The following is a 23,275-nucleotide window of genomic DNA, read 5'->3' as shown; positions in this document are numbered from 1 at the left end:
TAACCCACCCCTTCTGTGTCATTCCATTAAAAGTCAGTGTGACATGTTTTCTTGACTTTTTATTTGTCCAATTTGTTTTATGCTGTTTTTTAACCAGATTTATACTTGGGGCATCTTTGAAACCAGTAATAGAGTTAATTTTGACAAGCTAACATTTTGACTGTACTCTGTCTTGGTATTCAATAAATATCTTTCTATAGGATTAACAAATGACTTATATTTATTCTAGGTGTGTCACGAGGTCCCAGTCCTGTCAGCCTTGGAAATCAAGACACCCTGCCTGTGGCAATTGCCCTCACAGAATCTGTTAATGCCTACTTTAAAGGGGCAGATCCCACCAAGTTAGTTTTTCAAAGATGTGTGTGTGTGTGTGTGTGTGTGTGTTGCAGGGAACAGGGGACTTGGTAAATTTTGAGAGTTATCTTTTGATTCTCTATAGGCTAGGGTTTTCTATTACTTGTTTAACTTGCTTTTTGCTACCAAATATAGTCATTTAGAGATTGTCTTTCAGATGTAAGAAACCACTATAATCAGAGTGTTGGCTTTTTTCTAGTTTATGAACCTTTTTGGCCAGGTTTTATGACCAGTGTGACATATCTGTTGTTTAACACATCTGTAGAACAGGATTGTGGCAGCTGACCTAGATGGGGATAGAATTCTGAATCTTCACCTAATGTATATCTTGGGTGAAAGTGTGATTTTTGCAAGAACGACCTACAGTGTATATCTATTTACAGCAGACTCTTGAAGGATTAGTTTAACCTCTTTTAAGAAAATGATCTTTGGGTAAATGATCACTCATTTATTTTTCATGTATAACATTCATTCATTAAATATTTTAGTGCAAGACTATTATAAGTTTGCATTGTTGTGAAAGAAAGTTTATTAGTTTTCTCTTGAGATAATGTAAGCTCTCTAAAGAACTTTTGTTTACTAAAGTATCCTCAGCACTTATAACAGAATCTTACACATCGTAAGTGTGCAAATATTTTATGAATGAATGTGTGTTGAATGAATAATGTTACTTATGAAAAGTAGAGGTATTGATAATATGCTATGAAGAAAAATAAACCAGGTTAAGGGGATAAACAGTTAAAAACAGTCAGCTACTATTTTAGATAAAATGATCAGAGAAAACTTTTTTAGGTGGATTTAAGTAGATGTGTGAAAGACACTGAGGGAAGAGCATTAACTAAAGGCACATAACTTGAGTGAAAAGCATTCCAGGCGGTGTAAGGGACTGAGGTAGAAGTACACTTGAAATATTCAAGAAACAGCAGAAAGAACCTTGTCACTGAGTAGAAGTAAACAAGGAGGAAGGTAGCCACGCTAAGTCCACAGGCGGAACAGATCAAGTTGGGTATTGCAGACCATGATAACGAGGTTGGAATTCATTCTGGGTGAGGTGGGAAGCAAGTCGAGACTTTTGAGTAGAGAAGTGATGAGGTTACTAACCTATATTTTTGAAGTAGCACTCTGCCTGCTATATGGAGAATAAACTAGAAGGAGCCAGAGTAGATGCAGAGAGAAAGGGTTAACCACTCAAGTCCAGGTGAGAAATGATGGTTATTTGTATAAGGGTATTAGCAGAGGAGATGGTGAGTGGTAATGGGAGTTTTGAATATATTTTGAAAAGAGAGCTGTCAAGATTGTTGAGTGTGTAGATTGCTAAATTTAAGACACCTTAGTGAAGATGTTGATGGTAGTTGAATACATGATTCTGGAGTTAGGGAGATAGGTTCAGATTAGAGAGAAAATATTTGGAAGTTATTAGTTTGTACATGACACTTCAAACTGGGGGCATTAGGGTGTAAAGAAGAGATCTGATGAGAACTAAGTCCTGGCCCCCTCCAGTGTTTAAAAACAGGAAGCTAAGAATGATCAGCAGTGGAGTTTGGGACAGCAAGCAATATGAGAGGTGGGGAGAGAACCAATAGAGCAGTATCCCAGAAACTGAATAAACTCTCATGAAAGCAGGCGTCAGGTCAAGAAAAATTGATCACTGACATTATAGAGGTCATTAATGACCTTCACAAGAGCAGCTCTAGTAGACTGGTGGAGATGAAAGCCTGCTTCAGGGGAGCTCAGGAGCAGGAGATGATGCAAATACAGACAGCTGTATTCAGAGAGAGCAAATGTTAGGCAATTCTTTTAGGATAGTTTGCTCTAAGTAAGAGCAGAGAAAGTGGGCGGTAGCAGGAGAGAAATCAGAGGAGGCTTTTATTTATTTTAGTTTCTGTGTTTTTTAACGATAATAGGCATTTCAGTATGCATGTGGGAAAAATCTAATATTTATGGAAAAAATTGAACCTGCAGGAAAGGGGACAATTGAATGAGTGAAATTCTTCAGTATGAGATGTGCTTCAGGACAGAAGTGACAGGATTAACCTTAGGTGCATAGACTTATTATCTCTTGAAATAGGAGGGAAGGCAGAAGTATAGATGCCTTCAGCCTAAGGGACATTTAGGATTTTAGCAGTGAGACTATGAGGAAGTTCTTTTCTCATTTTATTTCCTTCATAAAATTTAAAGGAAAGTCATTGACTGCAGGTGGAGGGGGTGATATTTTACAGGTTAAAGGAGAAAGAAAGTATGAAAAGAGCTAGGGAATGTAGTCGAATATCCTATACCAATACTAAGGGGGTTCAATTGAGAGTTCTGGCTGTATAGTTATATGTTTTTTCTAATCACGTTGAGCCATGTAGAAGAGGGTGAGAATCTGGATTTGGTTAAGACTTTTGCCAAGCAAGCATAGTCAAGTGAGAGAGAACCAACGGGTGGGTTATACAAAGGAGTGTGCATAATGATGGACCATGAAGTCTCAGGCTGGGGAACTGAGGATATGAAGGGAAGGAAGAATGAAGACTAGTAGAAAAGCTAGAAGGAACATGGACTATGCAGGGTTTTGATGAAGTTGGGGATGCAGTACTAGATGGAATGATTTAGAAACGTAGGAGGTGACAATCTGATCAGTGGGGAGTCAGACTGAGATGATAGCGGGGCTTAAGTGTGGCTGAGGTAGGCTGGAAGGCAGGATCTAGAAGGTAAGGGGCTGAAGAACTAGGTGACCAAAGTATTGAGAAGATTTATCTGTGTGGATATTGAAATCACTAAAAATTTATGATAGGAGTAGTGGTACAGAAACAGATTGACAGTGAGTCAGGAGCTGAAATTTTCAGGAAATGAAATGTTGAAAATGATTTGAAGGGTTCTGATAGAGAGTAGTATAATCTGATGGTTTTTTGAAAGAAGGTGGTTCTTCTTTCAAAAGAACGTTTTTCAGGAGGAAAGAATATATAGTTGTGAGAAGCAGTGAGAAGCAAGGCACCTGACACTGCCACCACCAGGCCCAGCACTTTGTAGGGTTTGGAAGGAAAACGGCTACAGCTGGAGATAGTGTTACCAGGGAAGCAGTGGCCTTACGAGACCGCCAGGGGATGGTTTGAGCAAACATTATCAGTGTGCTTCCATTTGTGTTTGGAATTAAATTCCAGGAAAGACTGGTGTTAGATGAATACATCATTTCACAATTAATCATTTTTTATTAAGAAATAATTCATCCATAATTATAAAATGCTGTATATATAAATAAAGCCCTTTTTAAACTAAATATGCTTTAAATGGAGATTTAAATGCCTTATTTATAAACTTAAAATTTTTCACAATCTCCACTTTCAGGTGTATTGTGAAGATCACTGGTGACATGACAATATCATTTCCAAGTGGAGTTATTAAAGTCTTCACCAGTAATCCATCTCCAGCTGTGCTCTGCTTCAGGGTGAAAAATATCAGCAGACTAGAACAAATTCTTCCAAATGCACAACTTGTGTTCAGGTTTGTGTACTTTTATTTTGAAGGTGAAATTCCTTTTTAAGAAATTTTTTATTTCTTCTTTGAAGCAATAATAGTTCAGTTTGAAGATAGTACCAAAATTATGATGATTAATTAGGCTTCTGCTGTCTTTGTTTTATGCGTGCCGGTGGTGGTAATAGTTATTGTTAAATCCTTCTCTGCTGTACATCTTCTCATCTTTTAGGTAGCCTTCTACTGTGTACCATTCTTTATCCCCTAACTTTAATTTCTTCTATCCTATTTTTTGGTTCATTTCTACTAGTCTTTCCCAAGTCACCAAATTACTACAGAGAGGCAGATAAAAAAGATAAATAAAATAATGAAAATATTTCTTATACATACAGTGATCCATCACAGTGTGATTCTAACACAAAAGATTTCTGGATGAACATGCAAGCTGTTACTGTCTACCTCAAGAAGCTATCAGAGCAAAATCCAGCTGCTTCTTACTATAACGTAGATGTATTAAAGTATCAGGTAAGTATCATATCATTAATAAAATATTTTAATATTCAATTAAAATATTAGCAAATAGAATATTGCATATCATTAAATAACATGTCATAGCCAAAATGAAGTTCATTTGAGCAATGCAAAGATATTTCAAACTTTAAAAATCTTTTCATAAGCTTATGGAGATTTTGACCAATTTGATCAAATTCACCACCTATTACGAATTAAAATACTCTGTAAATATAAATATATGAATATGTCCTTCACCTTAAAAGACTAGCATATCAATCTTAATAATGAAATACCTAAAGCATTGAAAGAAGTGGCAAAGACACCTATTATTCCTATTAGCATGTAAGATTTTTCTGGATGTGTTAGTATAGTTCAGTTCAGTCACTCAACTGAACTGAAAAGTGTCCAACTCTTTGCGACCTCATGAATTGCAGCACGCCAGGCCTCCCTGTCCATCACCAACTCCCAGAGTTCACTCAAACTCACGTCCATCGAGTCGGTGATGCCATCCAGCCATCTCATCCTCTGTCATTCCCTTCTCCTCCAGCCCCCAATCCCTCCCAGCATCAGAGTCTTTTCCAGTGAGTCAACTCTTCACATGAGGTGGCCAAAGTATTGGAGTTTCAGCTTTAGCATCAGTCCTTCAAAAGAACACCCAGGACTGATCTCCTTTAGAATGGAGTGGTTGGATCTCCTTGCAGTCCAAGGGACTCTCAAGAGTCTTCTCCAACACCACAGTTCAAAAGCATCAATTCTTGGGTGCTTAGCTTTCTTCACAGTCCAACTCTCACATCCATACATGACTACTGGAAAAACCATAGCCTTGACTAGACGGACCTTTGTTGGCAAAGTAATGTCTCTGCTTTTTAATATGCTATCTAGGTTGGTCATAACTTTGCTTCCAAGGAGTAAGCGTTTTAATTTCATGGCTGTAATCACCATCTGCAGTGATTTTGGAGGCCAAAAAAATAAAGTCTGACAGTTTCCACTGTTTTCCCATCTATTTCCCACGAAGTGATGGTTAGACAAGAGAATTAAGTAATTGGTGATAAATTTGGTAAAGAACCAAAGTAATTAGTACAGGTGATATATTTCTGAATATATCAAGAGATATATTGATATCAATATATCTCAAAAGAATCAACTTAAAAACTGATGTAGGAGAATTTAGCAAAGTGGTCATTTAAAAATTAATATTAAAAATTAATAGCTTTCAAAATAACCATTTAGGAAAACTAATGGAGGAAAATATTCACATCAAAAAAAAACTAATTAGAGCTGGAGACAGTGTCCAAGGTGGTAACACAGGAAGATCCTGAACTCACTTTCTCCCAGGGACACACCACATCTAGCTGCATGTGGAATGTTCCCTCTTAAAGAGACTGAAAGATAGCTAAACAGCTCCTTCGCATCAGCTCATAAGAAAAGGACCACACTGAGGCAAGTAGGAGAGGCTGAGATCCAGCTTCACCACAGGCCTCAACCCCAGCAAAGCAGCCTATTTATTACCTGATGGAACTCAGAAACATGGAGCTTATTTCTGAGGAACAAACGGTTTGTAACCAGCACAGACACTCCAGCTTCTGAGACCTGCACTTGATAGACAAGTCCATGAAACATCCAGCTTTGAAAACCAGTGGAGCTCACATCCACAGGAACCAAGGGCTGCAGGGATCTGAAACAGCTTTAAAGGGCTTGCATGCAGACTCAAGTACTCTAGGTATACAAGTGGCCATGTGAAGGAGATTCATTTGCTGATCTTAACACTCTCCAGGGAATGAGGTGCTGAAGGGCACCTCTTTTGCTCTCTCCCAGCAAACAGGTACCACTTTATGATTATTTTTACTATAGACTTTTTCTCTTGGTGGGTGCTACTTTATCCTCCAACCAGTGGACTCTCCCTCTCTTATGCTAAGGCTGGCAAGTGCTTTTTTATTTAAGACTTCCCCACCCCCCTTTCCTTGGTGGCTGTCATCTTTGTGCTGTCTTCTGCAACACTGGTATCTACTAGAGGAATTTTTATAGATGTCTGGTGCCCCAAGTTTTTCAGCTGTAGCCCAAGGGACACCCCTTGTTCTCCTGGCTCTGGAGGCCAGGGTAGCTTATAATTCTGAGTCCCACAGGACTATAACAGTTGGTGATACAGTTCTTGGCAGGCTACTGCCACCAGGGTAATGCACAGAAAGCAGACTGAAAAGCTTCTGTAGTCTTTGTCTAAAAGACTTCATTTGCTTGGCCTGGAATAGCAGTCCAAGGGACGGGCTTCAGATTTGACACACATCTAGGAGTCTGCAGGTATGTTCTCAGAGAACATAGCCTTGGGGATGCAGTCAGTTCACTCTCTGCCTTGCCCCAGCTTGCCAGTTTCTCCCAGAAAGGAACTTACACACTCGTCCAGAGCCCTGATTTTTATGACTGTCAACCAGGGGACATCTCCAGATCCCCTGATCAGGTAGCCAGCAGGGCTTACACTTGTGTTCAGTCCCACAGGACTATATCTATTTGCCTGCTTTCAAAGCTGCTGCCTGAGGGTCTAGCTTCCTAATCAGTCTGAATCTACATGCTGGCAGATTTCCTGCTTTGGAACACTAACAGGTCTTGGCACACCCTTGATCATCAGGAGCTAGTAAATATAAAATAGGCTGCTTGGACAATCACCAAGGTTTGAGAAGCAACCAAGAGCTAAGGCAAGGTTGAACAATAAGGTTCATCTCTTACAAGAGGTTAGTCATTCAAGACTGGAAGGGATGGCTATTTCACCTAACACAAAGAAGTACAGAACATCAAATAAAATGAGGAAACAGGAATATATTCCAAACAAAAGAATAAGCTAAAACCTTAGGGAAAAAACCTTGATGAGACAGAGGTAGGTAATTTACCTGGTAAAAGTTCTAAGTAGTGGTATTAAAATGCTCACCTCACTTGGGAGAAGAATGGATAAGCACAGTGAGAATTTCAACAAAAAAATAGAAAACAGAAGAAAGTAACAAATAGAAGTCACTGAACTGAAGAATACAGTAACTTATTTGAAATATGTACTGGAGGGGTTCAGCCACACACTACATGAAGCAAAGACAACACAAGTGAATGCAGACAGGGCAGTGAAACTCACCTGAATCAGAACAGCAGAAACAAAAAACTTTAAAAAGTGGACATAGCTTATTGGACAGCATCAAGCAAACTAACATTCACATTTTGGGAGTTCCAGAAGGAGAATAAAGAGGCTGGAAACTTATTGAAGAAGTAATAGCTGAGAACTTCCCTAAGAACCTGGGGAAAGAAACGGACATTAGATCCAGGAAGCCCAGAGAGACCCCCACTAAGACACATTATAATTAAAATGTTTAAAGTTTAAAAAAAAAAAGAATCTTAAAAGCAGCAATGGAAAAAACCAAGGGAACTCTCTTAAGACCATCAGCAGAAACTTTGCAAGCCAGAGGGATATATTCAAAGTAAGTTTTTAACCAAGAATTCTCTACCTGACAAGGTTATTGCCCAGAATTGAAGGAAAGATAAGAGAGTTTCCTAGACAAGCAAAATTTAAAGGAGTTCATCACTAATAAACCGGACTTACAAGAAATGTTAAAGGGACTTCTTAAGCTGAAAAGGGTGCTAATTGGTAACAACAATATGAAAGTATAAACCTCACTGGTAAAGGTAAATGTAGAGGTGGATTAATCATATATAGGTAATATGAAGGATAAAAGACAAAAATAGTAAAAAATAACTACAATAATTAGTGAAGGGATACACAAGATAAAAAGATGTAAAATGTGACGTGAAAAACAAAATTGGGAGAAGTAAAAATGTAGAGCTTTGGAAAGTATTCAAACTTAAGTTGTTTGCAACTTAAGACTGTTAGGTTGTTAAATGTAAAGTGTTAATGTTGGTTTCTTAGTCGTGTCTGACTCTGCAACCGCATGGACTGTAGCCTGCCAGGTTCCTCTGGCACATTAGACTAGATAGACTTAACAGATAATTAGAAAATATTCCATCCAAAAGCAGCAGAATACATATTCTTCTCAACTGCATATGGAACATTCTCCAGGATCATACATTAGGTTAAAATACAAGTCATAATGAATTTAATATTGGAGTCATTTCAGGCATCTCTTTCTGGGTCACAGCAGTATGAAACTAGAAATTGGTTACAGAAGACTGAAAAATTCACACATATATATAGATTACACAGTATGCTACTGAGGAACCAGTAGGTCAACAAAGAAATCATAGGAGAAGTAAAAAAAATACCTTGAAACAAATGAAAATACAATATACCAAAATTAATGGGATGCAGCAGAAGCATTTCTTAGAGTGTAAGTTCAAAGTGATACATGCCTACCTTAAGAAGAAAGAATAATCTCAGACAGCTTAACTTTACACCTCAAGCAAATAGAAAAAGAAAAGCAAACAGAGCCCAACATTGGTAGAAGGAAGGTAATGACAAAGTTCAGAGCAGAAATAGATACTAAGAAAAACGATCAGTGAAACTAAGAGCTGGTTCTTTGAAAAGATAGACAAAATTGACAAACTTTTATCTAAACTCACCAAGATAAAAGGAGGGCTCAAATAAAATCAGAAACAAAGGAGGAGTTGTTACAACCAATACCATTGAAATACAGAGAATCACAAGAGACTACTATGAACAATCATATGTCAACAAATTGAACAACCTATAAGAAATAGATAAATTGATAGGAACATCCAGCCAGCTTTCCAGTACTGAATCATAAAGTAGAAATATGAATAGATCAGTTCCTAGCAAGGAGATATGAATCCATAATCAGAACCCTCCCAACAAACAAAAGTCCAGGACCATATAGTTTCACTGCCAGATTCTGCCAAGCATTAAAAGAATTAATACCAGTTCTTCTCAAACTGATTCCAAATAGATGTCAGGGATTAGATCTGATAGATAGAGCGCCTGAAGAACTATGGACGCAGGTTCGTGACATTGTACAGGAGGCATGATCAAGACCATCCCCAAGAAAAAGAAATGCAAAATGGCAAAATGGTTGTCTGAGGAGGCTTTACAAATAGCTGAGAAAAGAAGAGAAGGTAAAGACAAAGAGAATAGGAAAGATACACCCATTTGAATGCAGAGTTCCAAAGAATAGCAAGGAGAGATAAGAAAGCCTTCCTCGTGATCAATGCAAAGAACAATAGAATGGGAAAGACTGGAGATCTCTTCAGGAAAATTAGAGATACCAAGGGAACATTTCATGCAAAGATGGGCACAATAAAGGACAGAAATAGAATGGACCTGACAGAAGCAGAAGATGTTAAGAGGTGGGAAGAATACACAGAAAATACACTATACAAAAAAGATCTTCATGACCCAGATAATCACGATGGTGTGATCACCAACCTAGAGCCAGACATCCTGGAGTGCAAAGTCAAATGGGCCTTAGGAAGCATCACTACAAACAAAGGTAGTTGAGGTGATGGAATTCCAAATGAGCTATTTGAAATCCTGAAAGATGATGCTGTGAAAGTGCTGCACTCAGTATGCCAGCAAATTTGGAAAACTCAGAAGTGGCTACAGGACTGGAAAAAGTCAGTTTTCATTCCAATCCCAAAGAAAGGCAATGGCAAAGAATGTTCAAACTACCATACAGTTGCACTCATCTCACACGCTAGTAAAGTAATGCTCAAAATTCTCCAAGCCAGGCTTCAGAGTTCATAAACCGTGAACTTCCAGATGTTCAAGCTGGATTTAGAAAAGGCAGAGGAACCAGATCAAATTGCCAGCATCCATTGAATCAACGAAAAAGCAAGAGAGTTCCCAAAAAACATGTACTTCTGCTTTATTGACAACACCAAAGGCTTTGACTGTGTGGATCACAACAAACTGTGGAAAATTCTTCAAGAGATGGGAATATTGGGTCACCTTACCTACCTCCTGAGAAATCTGTATGTGGGTCAAGAAGCAATAATTAGAACTGGACACGAAACAATAGACTGGTTCCAAATAGGGAAAGGAGTACGTCAAGGCTGTATATTGTCACCCTGCTTATTTAGTTTATATGCAGAGCACATCATGCAAAATGCCAGGCTGGATGAAGCACAAGCTGGAATCAAGATTGCTGGGAGAAATATCAATAACCTGAGATATGCAGATGACACCACCCTTATGGCAGAAAGCGAAGAAGAACTAAAGAGCTTCTTGATGAAAGTGAAAGAAGAGAATGAAAAAGTTGGCTTAAAACTCAACATTCAGAAAACTAAGATCATGGCGTCTGGTCGCATCACTTCCTGGCAAATAGGTGGGAAACAATGGAAACAGTGAGAGGCTATTTTTGGGGGCTCCAAAATCACTGCAGATGGTGACTGCAACCATGAAATTAAAAGACTCTTGCTCATGACCAACCTAGACAGTGTATTAAAAAGCAGAGACATTACTTTGCCAACAAAGGTCCATCTGGTCAAAGCTGTGGTTTTTCCAGTAGTCATACATGGATGTGAAAGTTGGACCATAAAGAAAGCTGAGCACCGAAGAATTGATGCTTTTGAATTGATGCTTTGTGGTGTTGGAGAAGACTCTTGAGAGTCCCTTGGACTGCAAGGAGATCAAACCAGTCAATCCTAAAGGAGATCAGTCCTGAATATTCATTGGAAGGACTGATGCTGAAGCTCCAGTACTTTGCCACCTGATGTGAAGAACTGACATTGGAAAAAACCCTGATGCTGGAAAAGATTGAAGGCAGGAGGAGAAGGGGACAACAGAGGATGAGATGGTTGGATGGGATCACTGACTCGATGGACATGAGTTTGAGCAAGCTCCAGGAGTTGGTGATAGACAGGGAGGCCTGGTGTGCTACAGTCCATGGCATCGCAAAGAGTTGGACATGACTCAGCAACTGAACTGAACTTCTCAAACTCTTCCAAAAAAAAAAAAGAGGAAAGACTTCCAAACTCATTTTATAAGACCAGCATTACCCGGATACCAAAACCAGATAAGGACAGAACAAGAAAAAAATTACAGGCTGATATCCCTAATGAATCGGAGAAGGCAATGGCACCCCAGTCCAGTACTCTTGCCTGGAAAATCCCATGGATGGAGGAGCCTGGTAGGCTGCAGTCCATGGGGTTGCTAAGAGTCACACACGACTGACTGAGCAACTTCACTTTCACTTTTCACTTTCATGCATTGGAGAAGGAAATGGCAACCCACTCCAGTGTTCTTGCCTGGAGAATCCCAGGGACGGGGGAGCCTGGTGGGCTGCCATCTATGGGGTCGCACAGAGTCGGACACGAGTGAAGCGACTTAGCAGCAGCAGCAGCAGCAGCAGCATCCCTGATGAATATAGATGTAAAAATCTTCAACAAAATAATAGCATACTAAGTAATACATTAAAAAGGTCATACAGCATGATCAAGTGGGATATATTCTAGGGGTGCAGGGATGGTTTTACATCCAGAAGTCAATCAACATAATATACAACATTAAGAAAAGGAAGATGAAAATCATATGCTCATCTCAGTGGATTACAGAAAAAGAATTTGACAAGATTTAACATCTATTTATGGTTAAAAACTCCCAATGCAGTGGGTATAGAGGCAGTGTGCCTCACCATAATAAATGCTATATATGACAAGCCTACAGCTAGCATCAGGCTCAGTGGTGGAAATCTGAAAGCTTTTCCTCTAAGAGCAGGTATAAGACAAGGAGGCCCACTCTTAACTATTTTATTCAGTGATAAAAGTTCTAGCCAAATCAATTGGGGAAGAAAAAGGAAAGGCATCCAGTTTTATCACTCTTTGCCAATCACATAATATATGTAGAAAACCTTTAGACTCCTTCAAAACAAAACTTAGAATAAATACTGAATAATAAATGAATTCAGTGATGTTGCAGAATCCAAAATATATCTGTTGTGTTTCTGTACGCTAATAATAAACTAGAAGAGGAAATTAAAAAAATAATCAAAAGAATAAAATACTTGGAGATAAATTTAACTAAGGAGATGAAATACGTGTACACTGAGAACTAGAAGATAGTGACAAAAGACAAAACTAAATGAAAAGCTAATCCATGCTCATTGGTGAAAGAACTAAAATTGTTAAAATATCCATACTACCCAAACGGATGTAATGTAATACCTATTAAAATTTCAGTGGCATTTTTTCACAGAAATAGAATGTGCTTAGTTGCTGAGTCATGTCTGACTCTTTGTGACCCCGTGGACTGTAGCCCACCTGTCCTTGGGGGTTCTTCAGGCAAGAATACTAGAGTGGGTTGCCATGCCCTCCTCCAGGGCATCTTCCCAACCCAGGTTTCCCACAAAGCAGGTAGATTCTTTACTGACTGAGCCACCAGGAAAGCCCCAGAAATAGAATAAACTATCCTGAAATTTGTATGGATTCACAAAATTTGTATGGATTTGGTCAAGTAGCCAAAGCAATCTTGAGAAAGGACAAAATGCTACAGGCATTGCGCTCCATGATTTCAAACCATATGACACAGTAATCGAAACATGGTATTGGCAAAAAATAGTGAAATGAGTCAAGCAAAGGAAGACAGAAATCGCAGGATCTTTCTTATATGTGGAATCTATAAAACCAAACAAACTAGACCAAGTTCATAGGCACAGGGAACAGATTGGTGACCGCTGGGGCACAGGGGGCTAGGCATAGGTGAAATGCATGAAGTTGGGGGGTTGGGGAGTAAAAAATTACAGACTTGTAGATATAAGTAAGTCATGGGAGGTAATGCACAGCATGGTGACCAAAGTTGTTAATTCTGGGTTACATGTTTCCAAGTTGCTAAGAGTATATTTTAAAAGTTCTCAGGACAGGAAAAAAATTTGTAGTATATACGTATAGTGACACCCAGTAACTAGACTTACTGTGATGATCTTTGTGGTCACTGCACAATGTATATAAAGATCAAATCACCACATTGTACACCTGAAGCGAATATATCATTTATACTTAAAAATTGTTTTTAAAAAGATCTATTATAGCATCCCTTTCCTGTGGCTACAGTGAACACACACATTTTTTTTTTCAAACTAAGAAACATATCTCTTCTGCCTTGAATATTGTTAGAAAGGCATACTTTAAAAAGGAATACTTATGTTGTAAAAATCTGTTTCTAAATTAGCTTATAAATTTAATGTGACCCTGATCAAAAACTTGGTGAATTCTGGAGACCTGACAATCATTTTTAAGTTCTCAGAAGCATAAAGCTTGGAAAATTAAGAAATGTTTTAAAAAGTAACCTAAAGTACTGTTTAGTTTTAATGGGAAAACATTATAAGCCAACAGTATTTAAAATAGTTTGGAACTGGCAGAACAATAGATGGCTAGATGAATGGAACAGATGAGAGTATCCAGAAATAGATCTAAGAATAAACAGAAAACTGCTTATATGACATAGTAGCATTTCAAGACAATGTGGAAATGATGAAGCTTTCAATAAGTGAAATTGGGGCAACAGACTAGAGATTTGAGGGGAAAATTTGGCTAAATCCCCAGCTCATACCTTAAACCAAAATAAAATCTGCATGTATCAAATGTTTAATAATAATAAATCAAGCCATGAAGTGAAATGAAGTGAAAGTTGCTCAGTCGTGCCTGACTCTTGGTGACCCCATGGACTATACAGTCAGTCCATGGAATTCTCCAGGAGTGGTTAGCTGTTCCCTTCTCCAGGGGATCATCCAAACTCAGGGATCAAACCCAGGTCTCCCACATTGCAGGCAGATTCTTTACCAGCTGAGCTACCAGGGAAGCCCAAATAAAGACATAAAAAACACTAAAAGCATGGGTGAATATATGTATATCCATGGGTATATATGTATGTGTACTGTGTGTTTATTACATGTTTTAATCTTAAAGTGTGGAAGACCTAAGTATACTACAAACCCAGATGACATGCAATAAGCGAATAAGATACTTGAGACAGAAAGAAATGAATCTGTGTGTGTTTATATTTGTTTAAACAGCATCAGTATCTAATCTGAGGGAAAAGTATTATGTAAAATAGATCAAAAGGTTTACTTCAAAGGATCCTTTTAAATTACAAGTAAAAGATGAATAACTCAATAGATAACTTTTAGAAAGATGCTCCATGTCAGTAGTAATCAGAGCAATGACTGTTAAGACAACAATGAGATACCCCTTTTAGTTCTCATTAGATTGACCAAAATGAGAAAGATTGCTGTAGTAGGAAAGGTGTGTGTGGGTGTGCATGCCCATTCATGCCTGACCCTGCGACCCTATGGACTAGAGCCCTCCAGGCTCCTCTCGCCATGAAATGACCACTTGTTAACAGAAGTACAAGTTAATAGAACCTCTTAGAAGGTAACTCTATTAGATTGTTGAGTAGATGTAACCTTTAATTCAACAGTTCCAGAAATCAGTTCTTTGAAATCACACAGATGGGGTTGGAAGGTACAAAGGATATTCACTTCAGCATTGTTTGGAAACCACTCGAGTACATGTCCACAGGAAGAGATTGATTAAATTAATTATTATGGCCATTTCAAAGAATGAGACAGATCTCATTTGCATCCCTAGGAAGTCTGGAAGTGTATGTACCATGAGATTAACAGTGGGGAGTAAGTGCCAAGGGATAAGTTTCCTATTTTCATATTTTTATGTCTTGTTTGAATTTTTAATAGGGTAACTATTAAAAATGACTTATGTTTCTAGGAAATAGACTTAAAAGAATAAAAAAGTACTGCCACTTAAGTTGGCTTAAAGTTTATTCCAGGTATTCATTTTATCATTCATTCAGCAAGTATGTATTATTCAATGCTTGCTAATTGCTATGAGTAGCATAGGGAGATAGTAAACATAATAAGTAAATAATGTATATTGTGCTATGGAGAAAGCAAAGTCTGTAGAATAAGATATGGAAGAGTGAAGATGGAGTTTTCATGTTAAATTTAAACAGGATGATCAGAGTAGGTCTCATTCAAAAGGAGTAAGTCATTGTGATTAAAATTTCATTTGAAGTTTGGAGTATTCCAACTCCAGGCTTGCAGAACTGCATGGTGACCCAGTTTTTCTGTTTTAAATCTAAATTCTTATGAAGAATCTTAGAATTTTCTGTTGAATGTTGACATTCTCAAACGTTACCTGCATTAATAAGAATCATGTGGTTAACACCCTGATTTCTGTACTCTGTACCTGTTGAATCAGATTTTCTGCATTTGGAAGGCAGCAATGGTCAGAGAAGGAAATGGCAACCCACTCCAGTACTCTTGCCTGGAAGCTCCCATGGACGGAGGAGCCTGGTAGGCTGCAGTCCATGGGGTCGCTGAGGGTCGGACACAACTGAGCAACTTCCCTTGCACTTTTCACTTTCATGCATTGGAGAAGGAAATGGCAACCCACTGCAGCGCTCTTGCCTGGAGAATCCCAGGGACAGGGGAGCCTGCTGGGCTGCCATCTACGGGGTCGCACAGAGTTGGACACGACTGAAGCAACTTAGCAGCAGCAGCAGCAGTGGTAACCACTGATATCACCAATGCCTCCAGTTTTTCTGCATTTGGAGCCAGAGGAACATGCATTGTCCACAAGCACCACAGAAATTTTGATGTAAACAGTCCCATGTTTACACTTTGAGAGTCATGCTTATACCTTTGAGATGAGCCTGCTTCATGCTTCACTCTGCCTAGCAACAGACAACTCCCTCATTATTGTTTTTGAATGTGTGATCTCTTGTGTTCATGTATATGTCAGTATGACTTGTTTACTTTGTAGGTCAAAGGCAGTTGTTTGTTTTTTTCTCTCTTTAAAGGTGTCATCAAATGGTATTCAGTCCACTCCTCTAAATCTTGCCACATACTGGAAATGTAGCGCTGGCACCACGGATCTTAGAGTGGATTATAAGTACAACCCGGAAGCTATGGTGGCGCCGAGCGTGCTTTCCAACATACAGGTGGTGGTACCAGTGGATGGCGGAGTCACGAACATGCAGTCCCTTCCCCCTGCAATATGGTGAGTAAGTAGATTTCTGAATTCCTACTAAATTTCTGTCTGCAGTCCCACAGTATAGGACCTCATTTCAGAAAGCTGTCTTACAAGTTTGAAAATTTTTAGTGTATTTTCACATAGAAATCATGTTATAAAATGTATTGTAGATTTTACTAGTCAAGCTCCAGTAGCTTCAACCCAGAATAAACAAAGGTTGCTGTCCCCACCCAGACTTGAGTGATTCAGTACAACTTTACCCTCCAAGTACATTACTTCGCTAAACTATTTTTTCATTTAAAAATAAAGATAATGATTTTACAGAGTTAAATATAGTATCTAGCATATCTATAGGAAAACCTACCTGGTTAGTGTGCCTCTCTTGCTTCCTCCATTAATGTTAGTATATACTCTGACGACTCTTTGTTTATATCTGCTTCACCATTTAATAATAAAACTATTTTCCTTGAGTAATGAAGGTACTCGATCACCTATACATTGTTTTCTTTTCTCTTATCAACAGAAATAGAATTATATAATTTGGTAAATATCTACTTATTAAGAAAAATAATAGTATTTTGTTTATATTATTCATAAACACATTTTCACCAGTGATACTATTCTAAAGTAAATTTAGCACTAGTTCTAGTGAAATATTTAAAATGTATTTACTGGCGTGCTCATCCATGTACAAGGAAGGCATCATACTAGACACATTAGCTGAAGATACTTGTTCTTCCAGGAATGCAGAACAGATGAAAGCCTTTTGGAAACTGTCTGGTATTTCAGAAAAATCAGAAAATGGAGGTAAGTGTGTGCATGGTTTTTTTGTTTATAATGGCACTGAAAATGGATCTTTTAGGCATGTTTATGGAAAATTTTCTCCTGGAATTTCATGCCTTCAGTTCTAGAACTGACCACTAGGTGGAAGTTAATACCTTAAAGAATGGACCAATTGAGATTCAGAACACATTTTTTTCTTCTAGATTGAATGTGCTTTCTCTGTGAGAAAATGTTTTGCTATAACTTTATAAATATTATGTAAATATTCCTTATGTTCATGTGCTAACATTAAGAGAAGATACCTATTAATTTATAGACATCTGGGAAACCTGATAATTGAAACTGATAACTAATTAAAGTAATTAACATGCTGTTTAGTTCATTCTGTTAATGGGGTCTGCCTGGCCTCCCGGAAATAGTACAGAAGCTCTCAGGCTTTAAAAACTCCCCTTGCCTATCTTGCCTACTCTTTCTCAAGAGAACCTTTCCTTGGTCATATACCCTTATTAAAACTATTAACAGCCTTTAATTCTGTGATCATTATTTCAAGAAGAAGCAAGGTAATAGCCTCCGCCCACCACGTCTGCGTTTGTGCTCACAGTGCAGAGGAGAAGTCTCTACTAGTCAGCTGGTCACTCCTAGTGTATCCTCTCACTCAGTTTAGAATATAATTCCCAGGACAGTCTTTAACATTTTAATGGCAGTTTCTCTTAATCAAAGGAGACTTCTCCTATCTCTTTTGAATGCCTAATTAATCTCCAATAACTTTTCCTATTAGGTAAGTTTTTTGGCTTTTCAAGTTTTACTCACTTTTTTCCTTTTGAACATTTTAAGCATCATGTGATTAAAATATATCATCAGTAGTTTTTCTTAAAGGTATTTCTGCATAAAAGACCAGGTACATACTTGTATTGTTCACCTCCTGTGCTGAACTAGGCTTTTACTACTAGAGAACCACACTCCTAACCCAGCTAATCTCGGGTTCCTTTGTTTGTATTTGGTACTTAAAGGTTGCCTGTGTTCAAGTGGCAAATGTACTGATTTTTACTCTAGCTGTATGACTAGGAGATAAAACTGAAAGTCCTAGTTGAAACTGGAAGTACAACCAGTTAGCAAGGAAGAAAGGGTTTTTATATTTTAATATTTTCCCCATATTTAATGAAACAGTCTTATTGTAGATATTTGCCAAGACGGGAATTTGTTCTCTGAAAAACAGGATACAAATTTTCTAACTGGGTGTTGTAATTATAGTTTCCCTCTGCTGTTCAGGTATCAGAGTGACTATGTGAGGACTTTGTAGAACCACATCTTACAAGTGTGGTTCTGATTTGGTTAGTCAACCTTTAAAAAGAGATCTCCAAACTAGAATACGATAAAGTAGAAGTCTGTTTCTATTTTGGCTTTATGCTCCGGAGAGGAGCAGGAAATATTCTAAAGTTTAAGGCTTGCCCTGGTGGCTGCTCTTGGCCTGTGGTCGCACTTTCACAGAATTGAGTTGCATATCACAAACTAAAACTTTAAGGAGCACTTGGACACGGGCTAAGAGTTAGACAGCAACTCACTTTCCCAACTGATCTGTGTGCCACCAGGTGCAGTAGTATAGGATGGGTCTTTGTTATATTTTCTTTCAAGTTTCTCTCTGTGGTGTTCAGTTTCTGCACGGGGAATCACAGAATGTCACTGTTTCTACCCAGCAATTCTGTCTACTTTCCTCAAACCAGAAACCTGGGAACCCTCCCTCTTAGGCTTCTCCTCCTATTTACCCTTTGACTTCAACTCCTGAATGTTTTCCAAATTCATTCTCCTCTTTCCTTTCCCTCAGTGTAGTTCAAACACACTTTTCCTGTCACCTAGAGTCCTAGACCATTTTATTGACTTTCAGGTGGTGTCCCTACCTTGCATCTTGTACCTTGTTGCCCTTCTAAGATTCTTACCTGAAATGTTTTGTCTTCCTTGTCTTTGGTGGCTCCCTACGTTTATTTCTTATTGTGGTCTTTAAAGATACTTAGAGCTTTCCTCAGCTACCAGTCTATCATCTTCTGCCACTTTGCTCCACCCACGTCTGTTCTCCTGATCTTCTGGTATAGATGTAGTTACCTTAAATGCATCGTGCTGTCAGCTCTCCGGTCTCTGCACCTGTAGTTACCTTTTCCTGAAACAGACCCCATCATCCCCACAACATTTTATGTGCTTTGCATCCATAGCTTTTGATAGTTTCTTTTGTATAATAAATTTACAATATTATAAATTTATAATATTCATAATTATATACTATTTCTGCCAGACTATTAGACTGAGGAATGTGGAATAAATGGTTACATTGAAAAGAAAGCCCCTCAGACATATTTGGCATGATTTTAAAAAGAAAGATGAATACAGAGGTAATACTGATACAGCTCTTCCCAGTCTTAGCTATCTTAGCTTCTTTACCTCTCCTGCCCCATGGTACTCAGCAGTCATTTCTATTTCGCTTTAATGCCCATTCATTGTTTCCAGGGCTTCCTTCCTTCCTGTCCTCAGCCTTACTTGTCTTTTGACTCACTTCAACACACACAGAGTGTAGGAATGTCAATAGTAAATCCCTCTGAAGACTGTTGTTAAGTCAAGGAGAAGCATGGATTAAGATTGCTTAATGAAAATTCAGATTCACTGACTAAAATCTGATTTGAAAACAGGACAATGATTCACTTATATGTTTAAAGAATTTGGAATAGGATTGACTTTTTTTTAGCTTCTACTTGCCCACTTGCCTTTTTTGGTGTGAAATAGTATCCTGTATAAATTCTTTGTTCTCTTCCTTATAGGTTCTGGGTCCCTCAGAGCAAAATTTGACCTTTCAGAAGGACCCAGTAAACCCGCAACACTTGCAGTGCAGTTCCTCAGCGAGGGAAGCACCCTCTCAGGAGTGGATACTGAGCTTGTAGGTGCTGGCTACAGGCTTTCCTTAGTAAAGAAGCGGTTTGCCACTGGTAAGTTGGGAGATTTCAAGCTTTTTCATGTACATGGGAAACATTTATATTCTAATAGTTACTAAATGACTCTCAAGTAGTTTATAGTCTGAAGGCATGGAAATGTTTCCTTTGACCTTTGGTACAAAGTGCCAGATAGAGACACACCTGGGAGAGAGAGTACTCATGGTCAGTATAGCTGAACACCTGTGATCTGATTCTAATGTACTATAAACAGCAGATGGGAACTGGGGTTTGTATCTGTAACCACAGTGGAAATGTCCTCCTTTGAGTTCATTTGAAATTATAATGGCAAAGGTCTACTTGGTGTTTTCCAGGACGATACCTGGCGGATTGTTGATGGACCTGGGAAAGTGGTTGGCTCAAGGGAGTAGTACAAGCCTGCCGTTCTGCATTATTTTTCTTTCCAAACACTATTCTGACTTGTATTATATCTTTAAGAGCTGACTACAAACATTAAATTGCACTTTTGAAGTGAGTCACCGAAGAAAATAGCACTGAAATGATTTTCAACGCTGTAAATGATCAACTGCAATATTCAGGAAGCACATTTATTCAGATTCTCAGTAAAATGAAGTTTTTATAGGCTGGAAATTTTATCTTCAGTGTCTATGTTGAAAAAGGGGCTTTTAGTATAATATGAGGCCTGAAATTTCAGGAGAGGAAGCACAAGATAATTTAGCTTTCTATAAGTTTTTAGAGTCAGAGATAGCTTTTAAAAACGTTTAAGTTTGATATTAAATGGATACAAACAGAACGTGAATTCTAAGTTTGGGATAATGTTGATAACACTCAATCAAATTGAGTTATGTGCCATAAAGTAATCAGACCAGAGTCCAAGGTGTATGCAAAATTTATAATTTGATTCTCATATAAACATTAATAAAGTGTAAATGGTGTTTTATATGATTTTTTTTAATCCTCAAGTGCAATGTGTTTTAAAATAAGCTTGCAAAACTCAGCAGAGAAATTTGCTTCTGCAGTTAACTTTATAGAAGTTGTGATTGTTTTGATGAATTAATGCTGTTAGATTTAATTTATTTTTATATGGATTGCATAATGTGTGCCTTTAAAACAATAACAAAACCCAGAAATGTGCCTATCCAGTTTGTGTTCATTAATGTGCCTCACTTTTTTCCTCACAGTCCAGATTTTGTATTCAGAATCTTAGTCAAGAATTTTTACAAGATAATTGCGATTTTTTGTAAAAATCTTTGGTTGCAATTGCAATGGGAATTCAGAATAACTAGAGGACAATTTATACTTAAGAACCCTGGCTCCCTTCTTTAGTGTTACACTGTAGCCACTAGAGAAATATAACTAACAGAGTATGTTTACAGGGGAAAAGATTACCTTCAGATGTTCCATCTTAACCTTATCAAAAAATTCTGCAACACCGTAATGGTAAATTGGTAACTGGCATTTTCACTCTCAATTTAACATTTCCCCTCACTCTTATTATTGGAAATTTATATATTTATTTACTGAATGTGATGTGAGCATGAGTTTGTAGTAGTTTGTGAGGAACACACTTTAGAAAAGATCAGTTTTGGCATTTTCAACACTTGGAAAAATTGGCAGTTTTTATGTTCTTTTTCTTATCACCACCTGCTAAAAATGAGGAAACTATTTGAAATGATGGATTGGGTTAAGCGTTTCTTAAAATAAACTACTAATATTAAATAGTAAAAACCCTAACTTTATAACAAATCCTGATTAATTGAAGGAAGTAAATATTTTGGACACAGTTTCATAATTTACAAATGGGAATTTTATTTATAAGGATAAGTACCAGTGTCCTGCATTTTGCATAGAAGTAATAAATTGTGTTATATATAGTAAATTTATATAAAATCACTAATTGTTCTCCTAAGCTCTACAGAAAGTAAAATCCCTCCCTCTATACATTTATGTAACATCCTGCTATATTAAATACAGCAGAAAATCTACTCATTAGCAATATATATATAACACAATATGTGCTTTTTAAATATATTCAGTGTTAGCCCCATTCTAAATTTAGATTTGACTAAAGCAATACATAAGACAATTTGCTAAAATTTTCATCTTGACTAGATAGTGGACAGAATTAGAATTTCTAACATATTGTACCCTTTTAAATTCATTTATAGTCCCTTACTGGAATCTTAACTGTAATTGCTTTGCAAACTGCTTTTATTGGGAAGTTAATATTTTATTATTGGATAGACACCATTATACTCACCATGTTTGTTTTTAATCAAGTATTACCTTAAAATGTACAAACTAGTGAAATGGTTATACTTCTGCACTTTCTTAATTACCAGTCTTCATACCAAGTGTTGGTACATAAATTTGTATCGGGTGCAGGTTACAATTTTGAAGCCATATGAGTTTATATTGATTTTTTCATTTAAAAATCCACTAATGGTGTAAAAAAAGACCAATAGATTTTCAATGGAAAATGTATTTTAGCAAGCTGGTTCTTGCTTATGTATAGTGATAAACTTTGTAGCTGCCTCTTTAACCAAGAATTTGTAAACACAGAACTCTTAACAAATGTGAGTTTTTAAGATTTGTTATTTACTACTTTGAGTTGTAATTAGAACAATGCAAATCTTACAATATTTTGTAAATATTTTTGATTTTTCATAAAAATGTAAATTTTACATAAAAGTTGTACCCTTAATAAACATGTAATATATAATTTATCAGTTGGTTTGTGTGTTGTACTTTTGTTGATAGTAGTAATAGCTATGTCGTAGACATTATGACAAGGCAAGCTTGGTAAGTAATGAATAATTGGTTTTGAACTTTGTATCACCATTTAGACAGGCATTTACTAAGTTTTAATTGGTTATATAGGAAAACTTCATTTAGCATATAACCCAAAAATGTAGAAATTGTTTAACAAGGGATTATTTTTGTTTCTAAATATACTTAAATTGATGTTAAGCTTTAGCATATACTCTCCCCCTGACCAGTTTTTTAGGAACACAGTGTTGCAGTTTCAAAATTATACTGTTCCAAGGAACATCAAGGCTTTCAGAAACCAGTGGATTTAGAAAGGCGTTAAAAAAAAAAAAAGTGAAAAAGATTTCCTCATAAATACTAAAAATTTTACTGACTCTATGTCATAAAAAGGACAGGTTGTGTTGGGTTGGGGACCCTGTGTAACAAACAGGTAGCACTCTTACATTCATGTCATACACTTCACTTACCTTATTTCTTCACTGGTCTCTTTTTTCCCCTTCCCCTGCTCCCACCTGTTATGGTGAATGGTGCTAGCTGCTATAATAAGT

General features: G+C 37.4%; 1 protein-coding gene across 1 annotated transcript in view; it reads left to right on the top strand.

The window, feature by feature from the left end:
* Positions 1-22,687, top strand: part of FCHO2 (FCH and mu domain containing endocytic adaptor 2) — a 123,745-nt gene extending 101,058 nt beyond the window's left edge. The window contains exons 20-26 of the mRNA XM_055555213.1: positions 230-341; positions 3,679-3,834; positions 4,197-4,329; positions 16,070-16,269; positions 16,985-17,049; positions 19,830-19,994; positions 20,312-22,687. Coding sequence (XP_055411188.1) covers positions 230-341; positions 3,679-3,834; positions 4,197-4,329; positions 16,070-16,269; positions 16,985-17,049; positions 19,830-19,994; positions 20,312-20,334 — 854 coding nt within the window. The 3' untranslated portion in view covers positions 20,335-22,687. The remainder of the gene's footprint in view (positions 1-229; positions 342-3,678; positions 3,835-4,196; positions 4,330-16,069; positions 16,270-16,984; positions 17,050-19,829; positions 19,995-20,311) is intronic.
* Positions 22,688-23,275: the final 588 nt, after the last annotated feature.

This window comes from Bubalus kerabau, chromosome 18 (genome assembly GCF_029407905.1).
Source record: "Bubalus kerabau isolate K-KA32 ecotype Philippines breed swamp buffalo chromosome 18, PCC_UOA_SB_1v2, whole genome shotgun sequence".
Classification (NCBI taxonomy): Eukaryota; Metazoa; Chordata; class Mammalia; order Artiodactyla; family Bovidae; genus Bubalus; species Bubalus kerabau.
This window is presented reverse-complemented; position numbering and strand designations above follow the sequence as displayed.